The sequence below is a fragment of the Oreochromis niloticus genome, linkage group LG18, assembly GCF_001858045.2.
Source record: "Oreochromis niloticus isolate F11D_XX linkage group LG18, O_niloticus_UMD_NMBU, whole genome shotgun sequence".
Taxonomy (NCBI): Eukaryota; Metazoa; Chordata; class Actinopteri; order Cichliformes; family Cichlidae; genus Oreochromis; species Oreochromis niloticus.
The window spans coordinates 11,646,330-11,668,265 of NC_031982.2; the positions used below are offsets into that span (position 1 = coordinate 11,646,330).

At 40.9% G+C, this 21,936-nt stretch overlaps 2 protein-coding genes across 9 annotated transcripts in view; both read left to right on the forward strand.

Moving 5' to 3' along the window:
* pde4ca (phosphodiesterase 4C, cAMP-specific a) overlaps window positions 1–10,496 on the forward strand; it is a 50,218-nt gene extending 39,722 nt beyond the window's left edge. For 5 of the 8 annotated variants that reach the window (XM_005476089.4, XM_005476090.4, XM_019347711.2 and 2 more), the window contains 13 exons: window positions 308–344; window positions 989–1,062; window positions 1,173–1,225; window positions 1,947–2,059; window positions 4,545–4,638; window positions 4,812–4,984; window positions 5,089–5,187; window positions 5,387–5,551; window positions 5,645–5,744; window positions 5,880–6,034; window positions 6,135–6,257; window positions 6,349–6,531; window positions 6,926–10,496. In XM_005476089.4, coding sequence (XP_005476146.1) covers window positions 308–344; window positions 989–1,062; window positions 1,173–1,225; window positions 1,947–2,059; window positions 4,545–4,638; window positions 4,812–4,984; window positions 5,089–5,187; window positions 5,387–5,551; window positions 5,645–5,744; window positions 5,880–6,034; window positions 6,135–6,257; window positions 6,349–6,531; window positions 6,926–7,426 — 1,870 coding nt within the window. In that variant the 3' untranslated portion in view covers window positions 7,427–10,496. Of the gene's footprint in view, window positions 1–307; window positions 345–988; window positions 1,063–1,172; window positions 1,226–1,946; window positions 2,060–3,399; window positions 4,217–4,544; window positions 4,639–4,811; window positions 4,985–5,088; window positions 5,188–5,386; window positions 5,552–5,644; window positions 5,745–5,879; window positions 6,035–6,134; window positions 6,258–6,348; window positions 6,532–6,925 lie in introns of those variants that run through there. The other 3 variants (XM_005476088.3, XM_019347708.2, XM_025900452.1) reach the window with 2 other exon arrangements.
* Window positions 10,497–11,772: 1,276 nt separating this feature from the next.
* On the forward strand, window positions 11,773–21,705 carry rab3aa (RAB3A, member RAS oncogene family, a). The gene is made up of 5 exons (XM_003437760.4): window positions 11,773–11,885; window positions 14,736–14,960; window positions 16,194–16,312; window positions 16,825–16,949; window positions 18,530–21,705. Exons 1-5 carry the CDS (start codon window positions 11,883–11,885, stop codon window positions 18,718–18,720), a joined length of 663 nt encoding a protein of 220 aa, XP_003437808.2. The 5' UTR covers window positions 11,773–11,882; the 3' UTR covers window positions 18,721–21,705.
* The last annotated feature ends 231 nt before the right edge of the window (window positions 21,706–21,936 follow it).

Genomic DNA, 21,936 nt, shown 5'->3' on the forward strand with positions numbered 1-21,936 from the left:
TTGTTTGTTCTTGCATGCGACGCTCAATTGGAGCGACAGTCAAGTATAATAACACACTTTTGTTTTATTTACTCATATTTAACTGTTCATAACGTGTCGCCCACCCTTTCCACCTCACCCAGACTGTTTCCTCACCGGCCTCACTAGATGCAGTGCATGTCTTTAATAACTTAGAATAAACTATAATAGATACGAGGAAGGTTTCTTTTTATCACTCTTTGGTATCACAGTTTAGGGATTTATAGTTGAGCTTCTCAGTATTTTGTGTTTCTTCATGCTTTTTTCCTCTTGTGTGTCTTTTCTGCAGACATACAGAAGACATGATAGTCACACCGTTTGCACAGGTGAGTCCTCTGAAATCTTTCCCAGTCAGCCTGTTTTACGTATTGTGTTATTTGAAAATTTGGCAGACGGTCAAATTAAGAAAAAAAAAAAAAAAACAGCCTCCAGATGGTATGAGACTGGGCTTTAGTGCTCTACCGGAACATCCCCTCAGGATCATGTTGGCCCTGCGACAGGATCAGCATCCCGCTGGTGTTGCCTAGCTCTTGCGTGGGATGTGCGTCACTCCTGTGCTCACTTTACACAGTGAAAGGAGCTGAGAATCCAATACTGCTGGATCATGCTGTTTAAGATATGCATGGTGGCAGATAAGGCTCATGCATGGATCAAGTCTGGACATCTGATACTCTGTGGGCTTTCTCCTCATGCTGAGTCAGTGTTTGGTGACAGATGCAGTGGCAGACGTGACCTAGAGGAGTGTCAGTGATGCTATGAAAACATCAGAAAGGGAGTGGGGGATGCCTTCGGGTAGCACATCTGCCAAGAGTGGAGAGCCACAGTATCAAATGATAGTCAGTGATTTGTGTTGAGAAGCTCTTGTTTAATGAAAGTGGAAGCTTTTATGAGCATTTAAAGCTACACTTCATCACATTACAAATGTGTCATTTGATGAACTCGTACATTCACTCCTTTGTTCCTGTCATAGGTCCTCGCCAGCCTGAGGACAGTTCGAAGTAACTTCGCCGTCATAACCGGCCAGCAAGATCGCACGGCCAGCAAGTAGGCTTTTTGGAGACTTCCTAAGTCTTTTTGCTCTTTCACCATCACACCTGACAAACACGCTGTGCTTAATCTTTAATATGCTCACTTTGGATGGTCTCTGTCTACAGAACACGATCTTCAGGCAGCAACCCACCATCCATGTGCAAGACCAGCCTCGCAGGTCGGTAGCGGTTTTGGAACGAGCTATTTACTTATTAGCCCAAAATACACACTGGTTAAAAAAAAAAACCTCACACACAAACACACACACACAGATGGCAAGGATATTAACACGATTAAATCTGTCAATTGGGAAATCTGGGTTACTGGAAACACATCACAGCTGTGTAATTAGTAAGTGAATGTTGTTCACCAACACATGAAATCCAGTGGTGGGCAAGTGTTCCAGCCATGTGCCTGTAATGATGAAAATATCAACACAGCAATGTAGGAATAATCTTTATTCTTTCACTGAGTGCTTCTAACTTTCTTTTAACTGCTTTTCATGTATTAAAGAGGATGAAATTATGTCTTAGTTACCTGCTTTGCAACACTTTGGTCAAAGTTTGTTGTATTTAAATGTGCTATAAATGAAATGACTTGACAACTTTGAAACTTTGAAAATGAAAGTTTGATTTTATTATCACAAATGCATTTATTTGTACCTCCTTTACAATGCACTATTTTTTAATGCTTAATGTAAGGCATGTGTAGCCTCATCCCATGGATACAATTACTATGAAACAAAATGCAGCTCGATATTTGAGAGGGAAATACAGACTTTCCTTCTCAAATATAGAAAATAAAAGTTTAGGAACAGTATTTGGGTACTTTTTTTTTTTTTTTTACATGTCCCCCCGAATGAAATGTAATATATACATATATATGTGATATACATACAGAGGAGCCTCATCAGCAGCTGGCCATAGAGACTCTAGATGAGCTGGACTGGTGTCTGGAGCAACTAGAGACGCTGAAAACCCGACACTCTGTCAGTGAGATGGCTTCCAACAAGGTACTTCAACAAAACACTAACACACTACTAATAGCCTGCTGGGTTAGACATTTAGAAGCTGGTAATCTAGTCAACTGAAAGACTGAATGAAAGTTTGTTGCTCTTTTGGACATTTCACACACACACACACACACATACACACACACATGAGTGAAGCCTGTTTGCATATTTTGTGGAAAACTGTGGTATGTGTGGCATATTCAGAAACACAGTGGGTACGTAACCAACAGGTTTTCCACATGATGGACACGACATGGTCCAATGAAAAATCTTGCAGTTGGAGAAAATGGATTAAGTGCAAGGTTGGGAGCTTAAACATCTGCTGTAGTTGTTTAAAAGACGTAAGAGGGTCAGAGAGATGGAGTTTTGAAGACAGGGTCCTCTGGTCCTGCTCTAAATGCAAGTTGGAAGCTTATTGGACTGTCCTTGTATATTTTGGAGGGCTTTTGGTATAGAAAGCACCAGAGAACAAACCTTGGAGGCTGATTATGCCGTTATTCCTGTATATGTCTATTTTTAGACCCCACCGCTGGGAAAGGTGCTCAATCTGCAGCCGTGCGGTCATTTTCTTCCAGCTTACTAGTGTCATTTCCCCTTTTTGAGATGAAATGCATCCGATTTCTTTTTAGAATGGATAATATAGACAGTACATGAGGCATGTTCATTTTCCTGCTTTATGAATGGATGTATTCTTTGGCTGTGCTTTTTTCCTGCCCAAATTAGAAAAGGCCCCAAGTACAACACTAAACCCAAGGATTGTGTGTGGCCTACTGTAAATACAATTACCTTCACAGATGCTTTAACCAAGCTGAAAGCTCATTAACACAAAGAATCCATCATAAATATATGAATAGAAGCCCCCATCTGTCCGCAGATGGAAGAAGCTTACATGCATATGATGATTCCCGGCATGCAGATAGGGACTAGAAACAGGGAAACACCCTTTTCCTTGAATCATATGCAGAAAAATGTGAATGAGTAGTGGGAGTGGGAGTGGAAGTGGAAGAGATGTTGCACTGGATGAAATGGAATCCTCACCGTGCATGCTTCCTCCATCCATCCCACTCCTCTCCCCAGCCCCCACAATTGCTGCAGATCAGTCAATGAGCTGCTTCAGTCACTGGGGAAGAATTATCCATGCCGGCCCTTGGGAACAAAGACAGGTGCATGGGAGGCTGAAGCGAACAATGTTTCTGCATCCCTGACGACCTTATCGAACCGCTTTGTTAAACTGGATCTTTACTGACCCTAGAAAGGGTCTTTGAGTAATCATGCAACCTCTTTTAATAACTCAGTTATTTATATGTGAGTAGGGTACTTAAGAAAGAGCTTTTTACATGCCGCATAGGCAGTTTTTTCCTCCTCTGATGGTAATTACTACCAAGTTTGAATTTTGTATAAAAGTGAATAAATCATCTTAACAGTAAGGCCACCATAATTATCCTTTAATATTTTCTGTCTGCTTCAGAGCACGATTCAGCTGTGAGTGAACTTTTGGAGCCTGCTTTAAGCATTTCTGTGTCAAAGCATTTTGTCTTTTGTTCCTCTGATTGTGTTAGTGGTCAGGGTAACCAAGTCTCTGTGGTGCGTGATGTACTATTTTTATTTTTGGCTACAAGAATGAACCCTCCTCCCCATCCATTCAAAGCTTTTCCTTCATACCTTCAAACTTGGTGCACATGGTGTGTCTCACAACCTCACTCTGCCCTGCCTACTGTGTACGTCTCCTGGCCAATGACGGCTCTCTGTTTCGCCACACGCTGCTGCAGCGGGTGTCTGATTGGCTGCTATTCTTAGGCATTTTTGAAAGGAGGTGGAGATTAGAGTACCCCATTCTCCCTCTGTTTACACACATAGTGAGCAGGCAGTAACTGAGTGAATGAGGGAGAGTCAGGGAGAGTCTGCCTTCTCTGCCTTGCATCCTGGCATCCAGCAGCATTCCCACATACATATGCTTCGATTCTCCTGTTCTTCCACAGATTTATAATCAAAGCTTCCGCAGCACTCGCTGGTGGATTTTTCTGAGACAGGCAGCTCTGTCGAACAGGCGTGTTAAACCTGAGAGCTCACTCGTTTTATTTTTGCTCCCATGCTTGACTTTACGCTGAAATGCCAGAAGTGACTTATTTCATCTCCATCTCGTTGATGTTCATTCAGGTGAGGAGAGGGGAGGAGACGGATGAACTGGGTGGGAGGGTAGGAGACTCCCAGGGGTTCACGTGTTGCTTGTTTTCTGACTTTCTCTGAGACTCAACACATCTTATATCAGTATGATCTGTGGCATCTGCTACCTTGTATTTGACTGAACCGTTTGCAGGTTTTGAAAGAGAGTGATTTTCTTGTAAAGTATTTCTTTTCTATGTTGTTGTTAAGAGATAACTGTTGTTCCAGCAGGCGGCTGAGTTGATCTGACCTAGTCTGTCCACAGTTTAGCAAACAGAGTGTTTGATCAAGCTCACTGATGCTTGCATGTGTTTGTCCTCAGTTCAAGAGGATGCTGAACCGAGAGCTCAGCCAGCTGTCAGAAACCAGCCGTTCAGGGAACCAGGTGTCTGAATTCATCTCCAGCACCTTTCTGGGTAAATATGCCGTCTTTGTATGCTACACACTGCTGCACATATATGTAAATATGCATGTAAATCACACTACAGTGCTCAGACAGGAGTAGTTGAAATGCATGACAGCAAGAAAGTTAGTGTTAGTGGTGCATGTCTGTTTTCACTACTGTTAACTGGATGACTTTCACTGGCAGAGAAACAACATGACATGGACATCATGTCTCCCCCGACCAAGGAGAAAGACAAGAAAAAGCGTCCTATGTCCCAGATCAGCGGTGTGAAGAAGGCCACCCACAGTCCCAGCCTCGCTCCTTCAACCATTCCTCGATTTGGGGTCAATGCTAGCCAGGAAGGACTCCTAGCTAAGGTGTGAGGACTAGTTCATTTGTTATTTCCCTGAGGCTAATTCTCTATTTCCTCCCGCATACTGAATGTTGTTTAATATACGTATTTATACTTTCTCACTGACAGGAACTCGAGGATATAAATCGATGGGGTATTGACATCTTTAAGGTCTCTGAGTATTCTGGGAATCGCCCACTGACAGTCACCATGTACACCATTTTCCAGGTACTACATCACAGCACACAGCGTACTGTATGGCTCCTGTACTTTATAGCCTCAAACACAGCACAGCAAACAAGTGTATAATGAATTTACTGAAGTCAATGAAGTCAATGAAGTCAATGAATCAATGACTTAGCAAACAATTGGTAATCAGTCATTTATCTTTACCTTGCATGACCCATCCTCTCCTCTGCTGCTGCAGGAACGTGATCTGCTAAAGTCCTTTAAGATTCCAGTGGATACTTTCATTACCTTCATGATGACTTTGGAGGACCATTATCATGCTGATGTGGCCTACCACAACAACATCCATGCTGCAGACGTGGTCCAATCAACACACGTGCTGCTGTCCACACCTGCGCTGGAGGTAATCGCTCAAACACACAGTCCAGGTTGATACCCTCACATACACACACACATACACACAAAACTAACTGTCTCTCTTTGTGTGTCATCCAAGGCTGTGTTTACTGATCTGGAGATCCTCGCTGCGCTGTTCGCCAGCGCCATCCACGACGTGGATCACCCCGGAGTTTCCAATCAGTTTCTCATCAACACCAGTGAGTTTGCTCGTAGCTCTGCGGGGATTATCTGAATGTGTGTGGGTGCTGAGTGTATTTAACTATGTAGCTGACGAGATCGTGATTTATTTTACATTCAGAGTGCTGAAGTTTTTTATGCCTTTTTGTCTTCAGACTCAGAGCTGGCCCTGATGTACAATGACTTGTCAGTGCTAGAGAATCACCACCTGGCTGTAGGCTTTAAGCTTCTGCAGGAAGACAACTGTGATATTTTTCAGAATCTCAACAAAAAGCAGCGTCAGTCGCTTCGCAAAATGGTCATCGACATGGTGAGTCAAGATCGTAAACGTGCAGTAGCTCTATCTCAGCTTAAGTTGTTTTTTTTTCCAAGGACTTCTGTTTGGTTTAATGTGATTGTTGTTCTTGCAGGTGCTCGCCACAGATATGTCCAAACACATGAACCTGTTAGCAGACCTGAAGACCATGGTGGAGACTAAGAAAGTGACCAGCCTGGGAGTCCTGCTTTTAGACAACTATTCAGATCGCATACAGGTGAGAACTCTTTTTTATACAAAGATAGAATCAATCTAATCTAATCTATATATTTGACATGTGACAACACCTGTTTAATTTGCCACTGCAGGTTCTTCAGAACATGGTACACTGTGCAGACCTGAGTAACCCGACCAAACCTCTCGAGCTGTACCGCCAGTGGACAGACCGCATCATGGTGGAGTTCTTCACACAGGGAGACAGAGAGAGAGAGAAAGGCATGGAGATCAGCCCCATGTGCGACAAGCACAATGCCTCAGTAGAAAAGAACCAGGTGGGGAATAACCTAAACCGCAAGCTTTCCCTCAAAATCAAATTCATTTATTTTTCCTCTTGATGCTGTTCGTCAGTCTAGATTTAGATTGTTCTGCTGTGAGGTGAATTTGGAGATCCCCTCTCTTTTATATAATGGGACTAAAAGGCACTGAAGTGGTCCTCAAAATACGTTTTATGATGAGAGCCTTATGTTAATGATAGGGAGACAGCATGTAAACATTAGCCGTATCTAGCTTCATGCTTCCTGTGGTTGATGGATGTAGACGTCAGGAAGAAAACTAGTTCGGATACAAAACTGCTCATGCTCACGGAAAGATGGACTTCTTTGATTAAGTCAAAGCATTACTGCTGAGTTTGTTATTCGCAGTCTTAAACATTGCCTTCTCTTTCAGGTGGGTTTCATCGACTACATCGTTCATCCTCTGTGGGAAACATGGGCCGACCTGGTGCACCCTGATGCGCAGGACATCCTGGACACGCTGGAGGATAACAGAGAGTGGTATCAGAGCATGATCCCCCACAGCCCATCACCTCACCCAGAGGGCCAGGAGGAGGAGGAGGAGGAGGAAGATACCTTTGCAGGGGAAGCTTCGGCACACTGTCGGGGTAGCGGGTCTGCTTCTGCTGACAAGTTTCAGTTTAAGCTGACCTTAGAAGAAGAGGGGGAGTCTGACACAGAGAGTCCACCTGAGGAAGAGGAGGGCCAGAGCAGCAGCAGGAGGCATGAAATCTATAGATCCGATTCGGCCTCTCCTGCATCGCGAAGGCTTCCCAAAATGCTTACAAGTGACTCGGGCAGGACGTTTTCTTTAGACTCGGAGAAAGATATGGCAGAAGAAAGAGAAACGGACGAAGGCGTCTCTGGAGTTCCACGCTTTCGAATTGGCACATAGCACCAGTCAATAGTTTCGACTCTTTCGACTTTCTTTCGTTTAATTATTCTTCATTTCAGTGCCTCGCCCTCTGTCACACCCCACCTTCCACTTCGAGCAAACGCCACCACCTCTGTTTTTCTGCAGATGGGGTTTAAGAGCAGGACTCAAGGTGGGGAGTACGGGAGTGCGGGAGGCTGTGGGGGAGGACTGAGAAAGTCTGCAGTTTTACACAGCAGTCACTTGCACTGGAGAGAGACAGATAGGCCCAGTCGCTGTTCCAGTAAGGACAGGAAATCTGTGTCTCTCGCTCAGACAAATTGTGGCTGAAGTTCCACAGAGACGATAAGAGGTTAGAAAAATACATGCTTTTCTACCAGCTAGCCTAAAGTGCGCTACGACTAAAGACAGACCTGTCTTCCTCTAACGGAGTATTTTTTGTGTGAAGGAAGCGAGGAAGTGATGAATGACCGCGAAAACACAACAAAGTCTTTTAAGACTTCTTGCCAAACTTGCAAATGCTGGTTTGCCTGCCTTTTGTTTTATTTTTGGTTTTTCATTTTTAGTAAGTTTTTTTTTAAAATTCAGTTGTCTGTTATTTAGATTCACACACAGTAAATTGAAGCTACAGCTAAGAGCAAACTTGAAAGAAGTGTAAGCAAATTCATAGCACAAAAAGAAGAGCTATGAAAGATTTTTTTTTTTTTGCAAGACACCTTAAATGTAGCAGATATTTGAAGTGACTCTATCACTGTGTTTGTATACATGCAGTGGCACTCCTTTCAGCTGGTGTTGCACAGCCGATTTAATTGTACTCAGCAGGCAAGTTGCTTTAATGATTATAACGACTGAGCTGGCACCGCATATTATTTTTCATGTTTTCAGATGTATTATTTCCATTTTTAATAATCTTTATGAGATATAGTCAGCAACAAAACTGAGCCAGGGTCAGTGTAGCGTTAGGCGCTCTAGGAGTTCCATCCAGAGCGATGTGGGCTGTGCTTATGGTGCCTCCCAGTGTCCACATGTGGAACTGAAGTTCTGGTACTGCGGTAAATGATTTGCAAGTTTTTACATTGAAAACATATTTAACTGTAGGACTACCCCCAAAAATGTCGGTTATTTTTCTGTTTTTGTTGCTTTATTGTTTGGATTATTTGTATTTGACTTGATGTTTGGCACCCATTTTATCAGTTTGCCTTCAAGTTTTAGCACTTTGCAGTTTTGTTCATAGGTAGCCTTCGTTTTTGTCTGTTTTTAAGGGCTCGAGCCAAAACATGAACTCATTGGAGGCTTTTGACTGAGAAACACTAACTAGCACAGACATCATGCAAAAAGAAAAAAAAAACATAAAAAGAAAAGAGAAAAAAACTCAGTGTCACAGTAGAGTTACGAGTACATTAAGCTATTAGAGTTCCATTATACTTACTACACAGCATCTACCTACTGAAATAGTGTTTTTGGTAACATCCACTAGCATAGATTACTGCACTAATGAGGGCAGTGTCTTGATGAGGTTGTAATGACAGATGTTAGCATCGCTGTAACTGTAAAAACCCAGGAGGTTACAAAGAGCCAGTTCCCTGTGCCTGAATCTCCCCTCTTTTTTTCCCTCTCATTGATCAATACTTTGCTCTCCACAGGGACACGCCGGTAGTCAATGACAAAACAAGTGCCAAGCAAGCATGACACAACCCGTACTGTAATTTCCATTTTGCCACTGGCTACTTTCCATCAGTGACTGATAAAGTTGGTTGATTGTAGCACCCAGTGTGCCAATCTGACCTCAGTGTCTCTGCTCCTTTTTCTCTCTCTCTCTCTTCAGTTGTTTCTCTGAACTCCTGTTCAAACCGTAACAGTAACTGATATTGTCTTAAAACAGTGACGTGTTTGTTGTCTGGGTGAATGAGTTTTCTTTCGCATTTTTTTCTTTTTCTTTTCTTTCTTTTTTTTTGAAGTATTTGCTAAAAAGAAGAAAAAAACTCAAAGCACTTTGTACGGTTCTCTCACACTTCTGCACTTTTCTGTTGACGGACGGCCTGGTAGTTTAATTGAATTGGATGAGCTGGACCATTGACGCTCAGAAGGGCTGAAGTTCCTTGTCTTTTCTTTTCTTTTCTTTTTTTTTTTGGTCCTTTTTATAATGAACTAATTGACTGTGCAAAAGAAGTGTTTTGTTGAGATGCGTGACATTAGCTGCTGGATTCAAACACTATGAAAGTAATGCAGAGAACTTACCAAACTCATCCTGTCGAGAAACTTTTTTATTACCATGAAACAGTGTAACTTATGTTTTAAATGTGTGACTGAGTTTTCTTTCTTCCTTTTTTTTGTTTTTTTGAAGCCTTATTTTTAACTTGGGATTTTTTTCTGGTCACTGACATGCTGGAGTAAAACATGTGCAATCCTTTCTGTAGCCGACGACTCAACTCTCAAGGATGCCTTCAACACTAAAGGACTATTTAACAACATTATAACCAGCACAACATGCAAAGAGTCAGTGTGTGTGTCTCTGCGTGTCACTAATTCATTGTGTTCTTTTTCCTCACAGTACTTTGTGTACAGTTTATTTATTGCTTCTGTATTACCTGTCAGCAACGATGTGACGGAGAAGTAGCTTTTTTTTTTAGTCTAAGGTTTTAATACTCACACGTAGTTTCATGTGTGAGAAACTTTTCCTTTTCACTTCTAATATAACATTATACATAAGCAAATACTCACTTTCACTTTTCTCTTGGTGTAAAAATTGCTGAGTGACAGATTTCCGTCTGGGTTTTCTGGATCACGTCCTATCGCCTGTCTTCCTCTGTCATCACTGATCTGATCGCATCACGTGTTCATAAAGGATCTCGGAGTACGTGCGCTCATCTGAAAGCTCTTTGACTCTTAGTGAAGATGTCACGTTGTCGAACAGTCTCAACAGCCAACCAAGACCAGTATTTCTGTGCGTGGAGATTTTTAGGAATGTGTGTCATAAACTGAAACTCTGCAGCTTTGACAATCCAACTCTGCTGTTTAACTGTGGGTGCGTTAGCCCTCTGTCCAACTAGAACTGTATGCCTTGCCAATAAAGGAAAAGCTCTTCACTCTGTGATGTCCCGTTTTCTCCTTTTATGAGAAAAGCAAGTCATAAAGATGCATTTATCACTTAAAGGAAATGAGTATTGATTACTGCTTTTTTTAAAAGCAGCTCCAAAGAGAATCCATTTCTACATGACACTGCAGACAAACATTGTTCAATGCTAATTTTATTTTCAGTTCTAATTTCCAAAGGGTGGATCTCGCTCTGTGAAAGCTCCAGGCTCCTGTCACCTTAAGTGGATAACAGATTAAGATGATAAATGGTTGTATTTAAAGACATCGTATCTTAAAGACCTTATAGTATCATATCACCCCAACAGAGCACTTCACTCTTGGACTGCTTGCTTACTTCTTAATATATTTAAAAGTAGTTTGAGAGGCAGAACCTTCACTTTCAGGCACCTCTTCTGTGGAAACAGCTCCCAGTTTGTAATGTATTTAGGTGATTCACAGACACCCTCTCGACATTTAAGATTAGGCTTCAAACTTTCCTTTATGATAAAGTTTATGGTTAGGGGGTGGATCAGGTGACCCTGAATAGTCCCTACCACTTTGCATTTATCATTAATTATTATTCATCTCTAGCTTTCTTTCACAACCTTTCTTTTGTCCTGTCTCCCTTCACTCAGCCATACCGCTGGCTTCCCCTCCCGGAACCTGGCCCTGCTCGAGGTTTCTTCCTGTTAAAAGGAAGTTTTTCATTCCCACTGTCACCAAGTGCTTGGTCATCGGGGGTTGTTTGGTTGTTGTGGTTTTCTCTCTTTTATTGTAAGCTTGCTGAATTACAACATAAAGCGCCACAAGATAACTATTTTTGTGATTTGGTGTCATATAAATAAAGCTAAATTGAATAAAATTTAATTGAATGTATTGAACTGAATGCTGAGTTTTGGAGATTCGTGCAAAATATGTATTATACAATGTAATAAAAATGTAGTAATAAAAACATTTTAAGAAACACAATTCTATACATCAAGGAGTGATAAGAAGAATATTTACTTGTGTATTTTATCCTACCTAAGTACTGCACCAAACTTTAATCAGTTCGAGACAGAATACCCAGTGGTACTTAGAGTTTTACTTAACTTTATTAAGCTACAGCATGATTTATGCATGTATGTTAACTCTCGGGTAACTCTCAAATTCTCGGAGTTTGTTTTATTAGAGCCTGTCCTCTCTTTTGGCCAGTTTAAGAAAGAAAACGCATCCAGCGCTGTATGGTCACTCTGGCAATGTTGAAGTCTTTTCTCTTCTCTGATTGGTCAAGTCTCATGCCAATCATTCTTACACTTAGCAACTGCTTATGCCGGAGGCAGCCAATCAAGAAGCGTAAGAGCTACTGCAGGTGCAAAGCAGGGCTAGCCGCTGCAGTGAAGCCGAGGAGAAAACACATTTCATGGTAAATCCCTGCGATTTTTGTTATTTTTAGACCTTGTCAAGTGTGACAGTAGCAGCAGAAAGCATGTGGGTTATAAATCGGTTATATAGTCTGAGATTTTGATAGCGTGTTTAGCCGTAAATTAAGAGGAGTAACCTTCATTTGACATAGCTGGGATGCTTAGCTAGCCCCTGCTGCCACATATAAATACTAGTAACAGTGGCTGTTGTGTTAGCATTAAAGGTAGGGATGCTAGCCGAATTCAGATTATTTATAGAGGCTAAACACCTCCGTTTTATCCGCAATGCGTTAATTTCGTTTAATCCCCTTTGTTACCTTTCGTGGTGGCTAAGGTGCATGAAAACGCGTTATAGTGTTACCATGTATTTCTCTAGCTAAAGTGAACCAACCTGTCAATTTCAGGCTTATTCTCAGCAGAGCTAAGATCCGGTGTTAATTGGCGGTGTGGTTCAGGCCATTTAAATTAGCGACGTGATATGAGAGGGCACTATTGTTTGTGCCGTTTCCAAAATACAATGCCCTACGAAGCACATTCTGGCCCACCATACGGGCATCCATAATTGGCTGTTCAGCCTAGGGCTTCACGCAGGTCCCAGCCCTCCCTGGATGGGAAAGGGTAGTCAGTTTAGCTGACGCTTAGCCTGCTAAGCCCTAGTACTTCCGCCCTCTTATCTGTGTGGAGTGGAGGTGTGCATTTCTTATCCAACCTGTGTTGATATGACGTAGAAACACTCGTGTCTGTGATCTGTTTTTGGCTGGATGTGACGCAGCATCTGGGCGAAACGGCATCAGTTTTCATTCATGTCCTGATACATCCAAGGCAGTAGCTTAATATCTCACGCAACAGACCGTAATGCCATTATCTAGCCCCATCAGGGGTATGCATGAGGCTGTTTTTAGTTATGATCTCATGTAAGATTGCAGTAATACCCTCTATCAGACCATCCTTGTAGCGCTGGAACCTTACACAAGTTTACAGATATATTTTTAGACTATTTCCTTTTCAGAACATATTTGTCTGCTGTAAGGCTCACTTGATACACAAGATCTGCCCTAAAAGAGATGTCAGCATGCGATGAAATGAGGCACATCTTATTGAGTTCATTACTGAAACTTTATGATGCTGTAATTGTTTCATCATATTATTTTCAGAGTTCAGGTACCTTCTCCAATAGAGTTGATCTCTGTGTGGTACATGCATTTCAGAGCTCTGTGCCTCAGAGTTGTTGACTTCCTTACTCAGACAAATGTTGGTTTAGAAAAAAAGAGGCTTCAAAGGATGTTTGTGGGTAATATAGATTGATTTGGCTTTTCTCTGCGTATGTAGTTTTCTTCTGATGCTTTTCCTGTCTGTTTGATCTGGTTAAAGTTTAGCCAGTAAACTGTGAAATATTTCACCACCTGAAGACTAACTGGAAAATGCATGAAAATTATTTAATTCAACATGTTAATTAATCAGTTATACTTTATCTTAACTAGAATATTAAGATAGTGGTGAGGCCTCTGCACCACAGGATCCATCAGAACAGTAGCTTGATGGAAGTGCTTGCTGGCCATGTTGATTGGCCTGCTGCTGACCTGTTTGGCCCAGTGACAGGGTTTCAATCGGCTGAGTTCACCTGAATCCTCGCTAATTTGTAGTTTTTCTTACAGTCAGTATTTTCACATTTAAATACCATCAGAAGTCTTTCACCAGACCATCTGATCACATAGTTTAAGGGTTTTACGCAGTGATCTGAATGAAAAAAGTAAAGTAAAAGCTCTTTAATGTGCCAGCATATTTCAGTTTGACAGATTTCTACTAATTTTTGCTGAAGGCTGGTAGAAACTATCCTCTTTCTCTTTCTAGCAGCACTGCCTACAGCTTGCAGGAGAGAGTCCTTAAAGCATGGATGTCAGACTCATTTTACATCGGAGGCCACATACAGCTCGCTTTTATGTGGGCAGTGAAACGTGTCTTTCAGTGTACCGAAAGAGATATGTTAATATAATCAGATATGTTAATATAAGAAAAAGCAGCACCATTTCAGATGTATGTTTCAGTTTTTCTGCATGACAAAGAAATGCTGCTATAGTAAATGAAAGAAATCTGCCAGTGTGACTCTTTGAGCTTAAATTATAAGAAGTTAACTTGTAAAACTACAGAAATCTATAACTTCATTACTTTGGTGTAGTATGAACGGCCCTGGGGGAGCTCTTTATTTGTAGAAAAAGCTGTAAAACTTGTGAAAATACAGTTAAAAGTCTTTAATTTATATCCGGCTTCACATTTTTGAAAGCCATCCAATGGGCCAGGCCTTATGTTTGACACTCCTGGTCTAAAGAGTGGACACAGTATTTATTTCACTACAAAAAAAATATATAGTTACTAATTAGTTTTCTGATATAGATTTACAGTAAATATAATACAAAATAAATGTGCTAATAAATAATTTTCTACTCTTGTAGATAGTCCTAGGAGTATATAAAGCAATTAAACTGGCTTTTTGTGGGTTAGTAAAGCTCTGATCTGCTGGCTCAGGGAATAGTGGGTGGAAAAATGTTCTGATGGGTACTGCACCAACCATAAAGTTTCTCAGCCACCAGCAGAGGAATTGTTTATTTAATTAAGGAGTTATTGTCATGAATACATGCCCTGCAAATTTGCTGGAAGTAAATATAACAAATACAACACATCTGCAACAAATTTGTTGGCGTTTTTTCAGGTTGCACAAATGTAGTTTGTAGTATTTTAAGTTGTTGTACTGTGCATACTGTAATGTGTTTCTGCTGTTTCGTGCAAAGTAACATTGCATGCTGTTTCCTCAAGCTTTTGTTCTTTATAACTTACTTATCCTTATCCTTGCGTAGATGGCGTCTGCAAATGCCACATACGGGCAGAAGGAGTCTACGGACCAAAACTTTGATTACATGTTTAAAATCCTCATCATTGGCAACAGCAGCGTAGGAAAGACTTCCTTCCTTTTCCGCTATGCAGATGACTCATTCACGCCGGCCTTTGTCAGCACTGTGGGCATCGACTTTAAGGTCAAGACCATCTACAGGAATGACAAGAGGATAAAGCTGCAGATATGGGTGAGAATGTAACTAATAGCACAAAAATAGTACTTGTATGTCTTTATGGAACACACTTAATTAACTCCTGTCAGTGTTTGATGGAAAATACAAGCAAATTTTATAATGGAATTGAGTTATGAATGTATGCGTGATAGGGTGAGTGAGACTTGCAGTAGGCACTAAGGCATAAGTTCCAGTACATTACATAATTTTTAAATGTTCAAACTGACATCAAGATTTTCTTATGCTGCAGAGCACACAGAGCAGTGGAGTTGGACAGCTGGAGAGCTAATTAAATTTAACCAAATGCAGCCTGCAGTGCGTACACGTTTATGATTTTTTTTTTAATGGTTTAAGTCCATATGACTGCTGCACACACTTGTCATTATATTTTTACATGATTGTTATTCTATATAAAATAACAGCAGATTGCAAATCCAGTTTCACAAAGTCAAGGTAGTCTATTTATCTGACTAATTATACTCATGGACAGATGGAGACGGCACTTACCGTAATCGTACTTGTTATACTTGTTTGAAGTCCGCCTGAAGGGCTCACACATAGTTGGTTCATTATTATGTAGTTTCAGTATAATTAGGAGAACGTTGACACCTGAGCGGGAGCTCACACTCACTGCCTGATCCAGTCAGATCCTAGCATGATCGTGGATGCCTAAACTATAACACACCTTTAACTGAAACTGAAACAAACCTCACAGTGATGTAAAAACGGGGATAAAAAACAGATCCTCACATGCAGCTTGATACTTTGTTTGAAATGTGTAAAATGATAAATCGATTTTGGGAATGTTGCCAGCTAACACTAAACATGAATTCCTCCAGCTTTTCAAACTGGCAAACAAATTAGATTTCATCATATTCAGCGTTATCATGAATTTCCTTTTTACCTGCTGACTGCATCCTATTAAAATACTGATTTTTCCTGCCCATCGTATTAGTGACAGTGGAGTCTGTCTTATCGTGTGTCGCTAATCAGTACCAGAACTGGCCTCTTCTGTGCCTAGATTCATTTTATTTGTTGTGTAAACCCTTGAAGCGTACTTAATACGAGCCATAAAGCCTGACACTGGAACCAAGTACTCATTACATGAAACACCACAAGAATGTGTAATGCTCATGGGAGTTTGGAGGCTCTTGCACAGCCACAAATCCATTGCAGGTGCCTCGTCAGTGTTCTTTGTCCTCTGCTGACAATAATCATGCATATTCTCAAAAATGTCTCTGAATGTAGGACACTGCTGGGCAGGAGCGCTACAGGACAATCACCACAGCCTACTACAGGGGTGCCATGGGCTTCATCCTCATGTATGACATTACCAACGAGGAATCCTTCAACGCTGTGCAAGACTGGTGAGGGACGGCTGATTGTCTGTGAGAGTGGTGACTCATTAAGCTGCAATCTTATTTTCTCTTAATTTGGCCCAGCTTTCCTTTTGAGTTCAGCGTATCCTCCATCTAAATTTCTGAGACGTACAGCTGTGGTTCCACTACATGGAGATAGTCTAATGATCTATTAGACTACAGTAGGTCATTATTTAAATCAGCAAACAAATGCAGGGATCAACTGTGATGTTAAAAATAACCGTTGGTTTTTCTAACTCCGTGTTTGCAACGCAGATGGAAGAAGTGTATGTCACCGCTGAACGAGAAAGAAACGCAGCAGATCGTATGTTAGATAGTTTTTCTTAACATGTTCGAAACCTTGTTACAAATGGCCAGTTACAGCCATGGTAGCGGATCCACACAGTTCTGTGTTGAAGGGATGTGTCAAAATATTTTCTGATTAAATTGCTTTAATGTCCAAAAAATGCTTGTGAGATTCAGTGAGTCAGAACATTAAACCATCCTATATTTGCAAACAGGTCGACCCAGATCAAGACATACTCGTGGGACAACGCTCAGGTGCTGTTGGTGGGGAACAAGTGTGATATGGAAGACGAGCGAGTGGTGGCTGCAGAGAGGGGCCGGCAGCTGTCAGAACAGCTGGGTAAGTCAGAATGAAAACTGGACTGTGTGTGGTGTTGTATCACTCTGGGTGTGTATCTCCCGTTCCCAAGAATATTTAAGTGTATTCCGATGGCCAAGTTTTGATTAGACTGTTTGTTTGTGAGGCTGTCGTTATGGGAGCAAACATAATGCTTCATATCTGTTTAATGTCCTCTTCAGCTTTGCTGCACTGCATCATTTCATTTGTGTGTGAAACTGATGTTTGCAGGAGGTTAAAGCTGCAGCAGCTCTGGCAAAGAAATGTTATTGTTTGATGTGTGTTTGGGCTTGTGGCCTTCATCACGGCCATCATAAAACATTACAGACAATGTTTTAAGCAGGATGAGAGGTTGTAAGAGTAGTAGTATAATACAGTGCTGTGCAAAAGTCTTGAGCCACTCCTCACTTGTTTATACAAAGAGCCAGACTTTCTTATAATGTTTAGAGTGCTCTTGAACAACAGTTCTCAAGGCTTTGTGAGTTTTTCTTTGGACAGGCACTTTGTTACTAGTAGGCTGTTGCAGAAACACATCATTTTTCACCATTTCTTCAGCTGAATCTATGAAAACTGCAAATGTTAACAGTTTGACAGACATAAAATAGTTTTTTCCACCAACAAGGTGATTTCCAGCAAGGTGATGTACAGTGTGTCAAAAAATGTTTTGAGAAAAGTGGACAAGTGGAGACCAAAGAAGATGTGGCAGGCCTAAAATGTCTGCAGCAGGTAAATCATATCCTTGATTATGTTGTTAAAAATAGGAAAATCAACACAGGTATGACACAGGACTTAAGAGATGCATCTGACCTTCCAGTTGATCGAGCTACCTTTTATTAAAAGCCTCATCAGAAATGGTCTCAGTGGAAGGGTAGCTGTCAAGAAGCCATTCTTAAGGAAGGAAAAAATGTTAGAAAATGCCAAGGTGTGCCAAAATAGACAAGAACATGTACACCGTTGGTCATTGATTGACCTCCCCAGAGCCCAGACCTTGAAAATACTGAAGCATTGTGGGATCATCTTGACAGATAACAGAACAAAAGCAGCCAACATCCAAAGATAAGCTCTGAATGTCCTTCAAGAAGCCTGGAGAACACTGTTTTTGCCTTTTTATATACTTTTTTCTGTGTATTTTTGCATGTTTCCCACTATCCTTGCAAAACATAAAGAAGTGAGGGGTGGCTCAAGACTTGTGCACACTACTGTAACTCTAAATTAAAGGCAATTAAGCAAAGGTATCTGCTGATAGTTTAACAGATCAGATCATCAGAGCTTAAGAAATTACAAACATGGAAATACACAAAGAAGCTAAGTAGCTGCAGCTGTGAGAAGGATGTTTTTTAGACTCTTAGACTATGAGGGTCAATCTCAATCCACCAGTCAAAGGGAGACAGGTTTTAGAGAAATGGTTTTAAAATCTCTTCAGTCTTCTGATATAAAGGAAAATGTCATCAGACTTGAGCTGCCTGCCTGACTAGTCTTGATATGTCCTGCCACGATGAGATCACTGGGTTAAGAGGATAAGCTGCACATTGAAACAATAAGTGTAACCACAGCGCGTCTGTCTCTGTCACCCCTTCTGCCAGGTTTTGAGTTCTTTGAGGCAAGCGCTAAAGACAACATTAACGTGAAGCAGACGTTCGAGCGGCTCGTGGACATCATCTGTGAGAGGATGGCAGAGAGTCTGGATAACAACGACCCCACCATCACCGGAGCTAAACAGGGCCCACAGCTCAGCGAGCAGCCTCAGAGGTCCCATCAGGATTGTGCTTGTTGAACACAGCTACACACACGTCTGCTGTCATGAGATCCACACACCTTGTTAGTTTTTTTTTTTTTTTTTTTGAGTTTTGCTTTCTTTTTGTTTGTTTTCATACCACACAGAGAAACTGCCATACATAGAGACACATGCAAGTTGGCTCTTCAGTTCTTCACCCCTCTCACTACACCACAGCTACTGTCCACATCAGCCAGTTCTCCCCGAAGATGTGGTTATTTTGTTGTCAGTAGTAAAGAAATTATGAGATTATGCATATTTGGTCAGAGAGGTAAAGAACATTTAACATGGTTACCATCGTAAAAAGTCTTCAATAGCTGCACACGCACTATAACAGAACTGCAAAAGGCCAGTTAGGCTAAGACTACATCATTCCTTATTTTTAATGTCTGTGATTGGGTTGAACTCTAAAAGGTTGTGAAGGAGCAGTATTCTCCTGCAGCCTCCACTCCCATTCAGCACCAATGCCTCAGACCTAAATAGATACCAATCATTTGGCAATTCTTCTACATTTATTTCCACTGAAAATATGTTTGTTGCTGTGTTGGTTGATGTTTTTTTTTATGTTTTTGAATTGGTCAGCTGTGGTTTTGAGCATGTGAAATCATCTTGTCATAGTTGTGTTTTAGTTTGGTGTCCTTACAGGGTTGTTTGAGAGCTCGTTTCTCTCTTTACTTTAGAGATTAGTGGAAAAATAGCAAGTTGTGCATATCACTCAACCAATCAAGACATCTGTGCTCATGGAGTCTAAAAATGCACTGCTCCTGTTGTTTAGGGAGGTTTTATACTAAATCAGATCAGAATCAGAAAGACTTCATTTATCCCCAAGGGGCAATGTAATTCATAACAAAACAAAAGTCAACAGAAAAGGTATGACTAATTTACTTTGATAACATTTTGCATCCAAAAGATTAACAAGATGCCTAATCTGGTTGAAATTCATACATCACTTAAGAGAACCTGTGCATTCCACCTTAAAAGATGCAGGTATAGGCATTTCTGAATTTGATCATATGGTCAGGTATAGCTGACTAATGTAGAAGATGCACATCCCACCATAGGAACCGTGGTTGTACAACTTCAAAAAACAAGCCCATGACTTAAGCTAGTGTGCACATGTGTCTGCCATATTTACTCTCCTGTCCTTAAAGAAATGGCACTGCACTCTGACCTTCTTACTGCTCTGTAATAACTCGCGGCTGGCTTATACTCAGCACCATGACAGAGAATCAGGAGCCTATTGTTCTCCTACCAAGTCTTTACCACTTCACCATTACAACACTGGAAACACCTGGGTGCAAACTTTTCATAGACATACAGTGTGTCAGTTTTAGTTTTGTTATGAAATATGTTAACTTTGAAAATAAGTGATTGTAATAGAAGTGCATTTCTTTATTCTATGAGTGTAGATATATAATTACTTTGAGGCCTGTCTCAGAAATTTTAAACAAATGTTTATTAGCAGACTCAGAGAGTACATTAATGCGGTGTTTAAAAAAAAACAAACTTTTTTGTTACTGCTTTTTAACACATGGGACAAAATAAAAGGATACAGGATCTATTTCGCTAACTGAAGAGTGTATAAATGTTTTAAAGGTGAAATGCATATATAATATATTAAAGTGAGAATGATTTTGGATATTGGATTCATTCCTGTGCCGTAGTAAGAGGTGCATGTCATTGATGTTTTTAATGGATTCTGGTTGACTGGATGGTTATCTGTATGAGCGGTTGTCTGATTTGAAAACCCATCTGTCATGCAGTTAAGGTACTTGGAGGTACCCGGTGGGGCTAAAGGTTTCAGATGTTAAGCCCACAGCCCCCTTCACATTGTATTACTTTCATTCAATGCGTACAATGTGCAACGTGCACTCACTAGAAAGGCATGTGATTCAGTGTGAGCACTGGTGCAGCACAGTCCCGCCATCTCCACCAACCCCCAGGTAGCCTCTTATGTCTTTGTAGATGATATTTATGTCTTTACGTATTTATTTTTGACAGAATATGATGTTTTTGAGCATGTTAAATGTTAAATTGTGACTCTTATTTCTTCCTCTCTTTCCGTGAGGCTCAAGTTAAGGGATTTGTTTGCTTGTGTATGCAGTACAAACCTGTAAGTCATGCATTCAGACATACGCTGAGGCATGCGAAGACATAGCTTCATCACATGAATTATTTATTTTGTATTATTTATAACTTAATTTATTTTTAGTGTTCTTCCTAGATTATGCATTGCATTCTGCACTCAACTTTTTAAGAGATGTTCAGTAGTATTCAATCGCTAAACTGTCCCAGCTTTTAGATGACAGTGTGTTTACAGTGCACAGTGTACAAAGCTTAAGATGATTCCTCGAGAGGAAAGTTAAACATTCCAGTGTAAAACCTCTGCTCATGTCCACATGACTTTGGTGGGAAGTTTGTTTGTCTTTTGATATCAGTTATGTAACTTTTAAGGCTAGGCTGAGCATAGAACAGTTTTGTTTTGTTTTGTTGACCATCATCAGCGCAGTGAAGTCTCGCTGAAAGTTTTTGAGCACTGTACTCGGGCGTTTGAATGTACAGTTTCTATGAAGAAGGTCTTGATGAGATGTTTAAAGCCAAAAACATTGCTTGTTGGACTTGTGCTATCAAACCTGTCTGGTAGTTTTTCTACTCTGTGCAGCAGCTCCAAACATCAAAAGTGTTTTGGGAATAAAGTGAATATGCTGAACACTTGATTAAAAAGTGATTCTTACCACATTTGTCCTTTTTTTTTGTTACTTTGCTTATTGTATCTTACTGCAGCTGTAAACATGCTAATAACTTAGGAACACACATCCTCCCGTTCAGCCGTCCTGCTCCTCCTCTTTCTTCACCCTGTTACATTTAACCTGTGTAAATACAAATTTCTGCCTGTCAGGCATTAGGAATGTGAATTGTGCTGTAACTGTGTAATGCCAGGTTTACTAAAAATAAGGAATCAATAAACAACTTCTCAAAGCTGGAGTTCTGTGTGGATTCAACAGCCTCTCCCAAAGTGCGGGTGATTTACAAGAAGTGCACATGTGATAGCTCAGAAATGGTTTAAAGTTGTACTGTGCCCAGCAGAGGGCACAATGCTACAGTGATGTCTTCATTTCTGCCCTTTGAGTTGTTTGACCATCTATGGCTTGATTCAGCTTCTCTACAGCACTTAATACAACACCCACAGTGTCAACTGTGCAAAAAGAGATATGT

Coding starts and splice junctions, on each gene's coding strand:
- rab3aa (XM_003437760.4), top strand. Junction 14,961..16,193: donor GGATAAAGCTGCAGATATGG/GTGAGAATGTAA, acceptor CTCTGAATGTAG/GACACTGCTGGGCAGGAGCG. Junction 16,950..18,529: donor GCAGCTGTCAGAACAGCTGG/GTAAGTCAGAAT, acceptor CCCTTCTGCCAG/GTTTTGAGTTCTTTGAGGCA.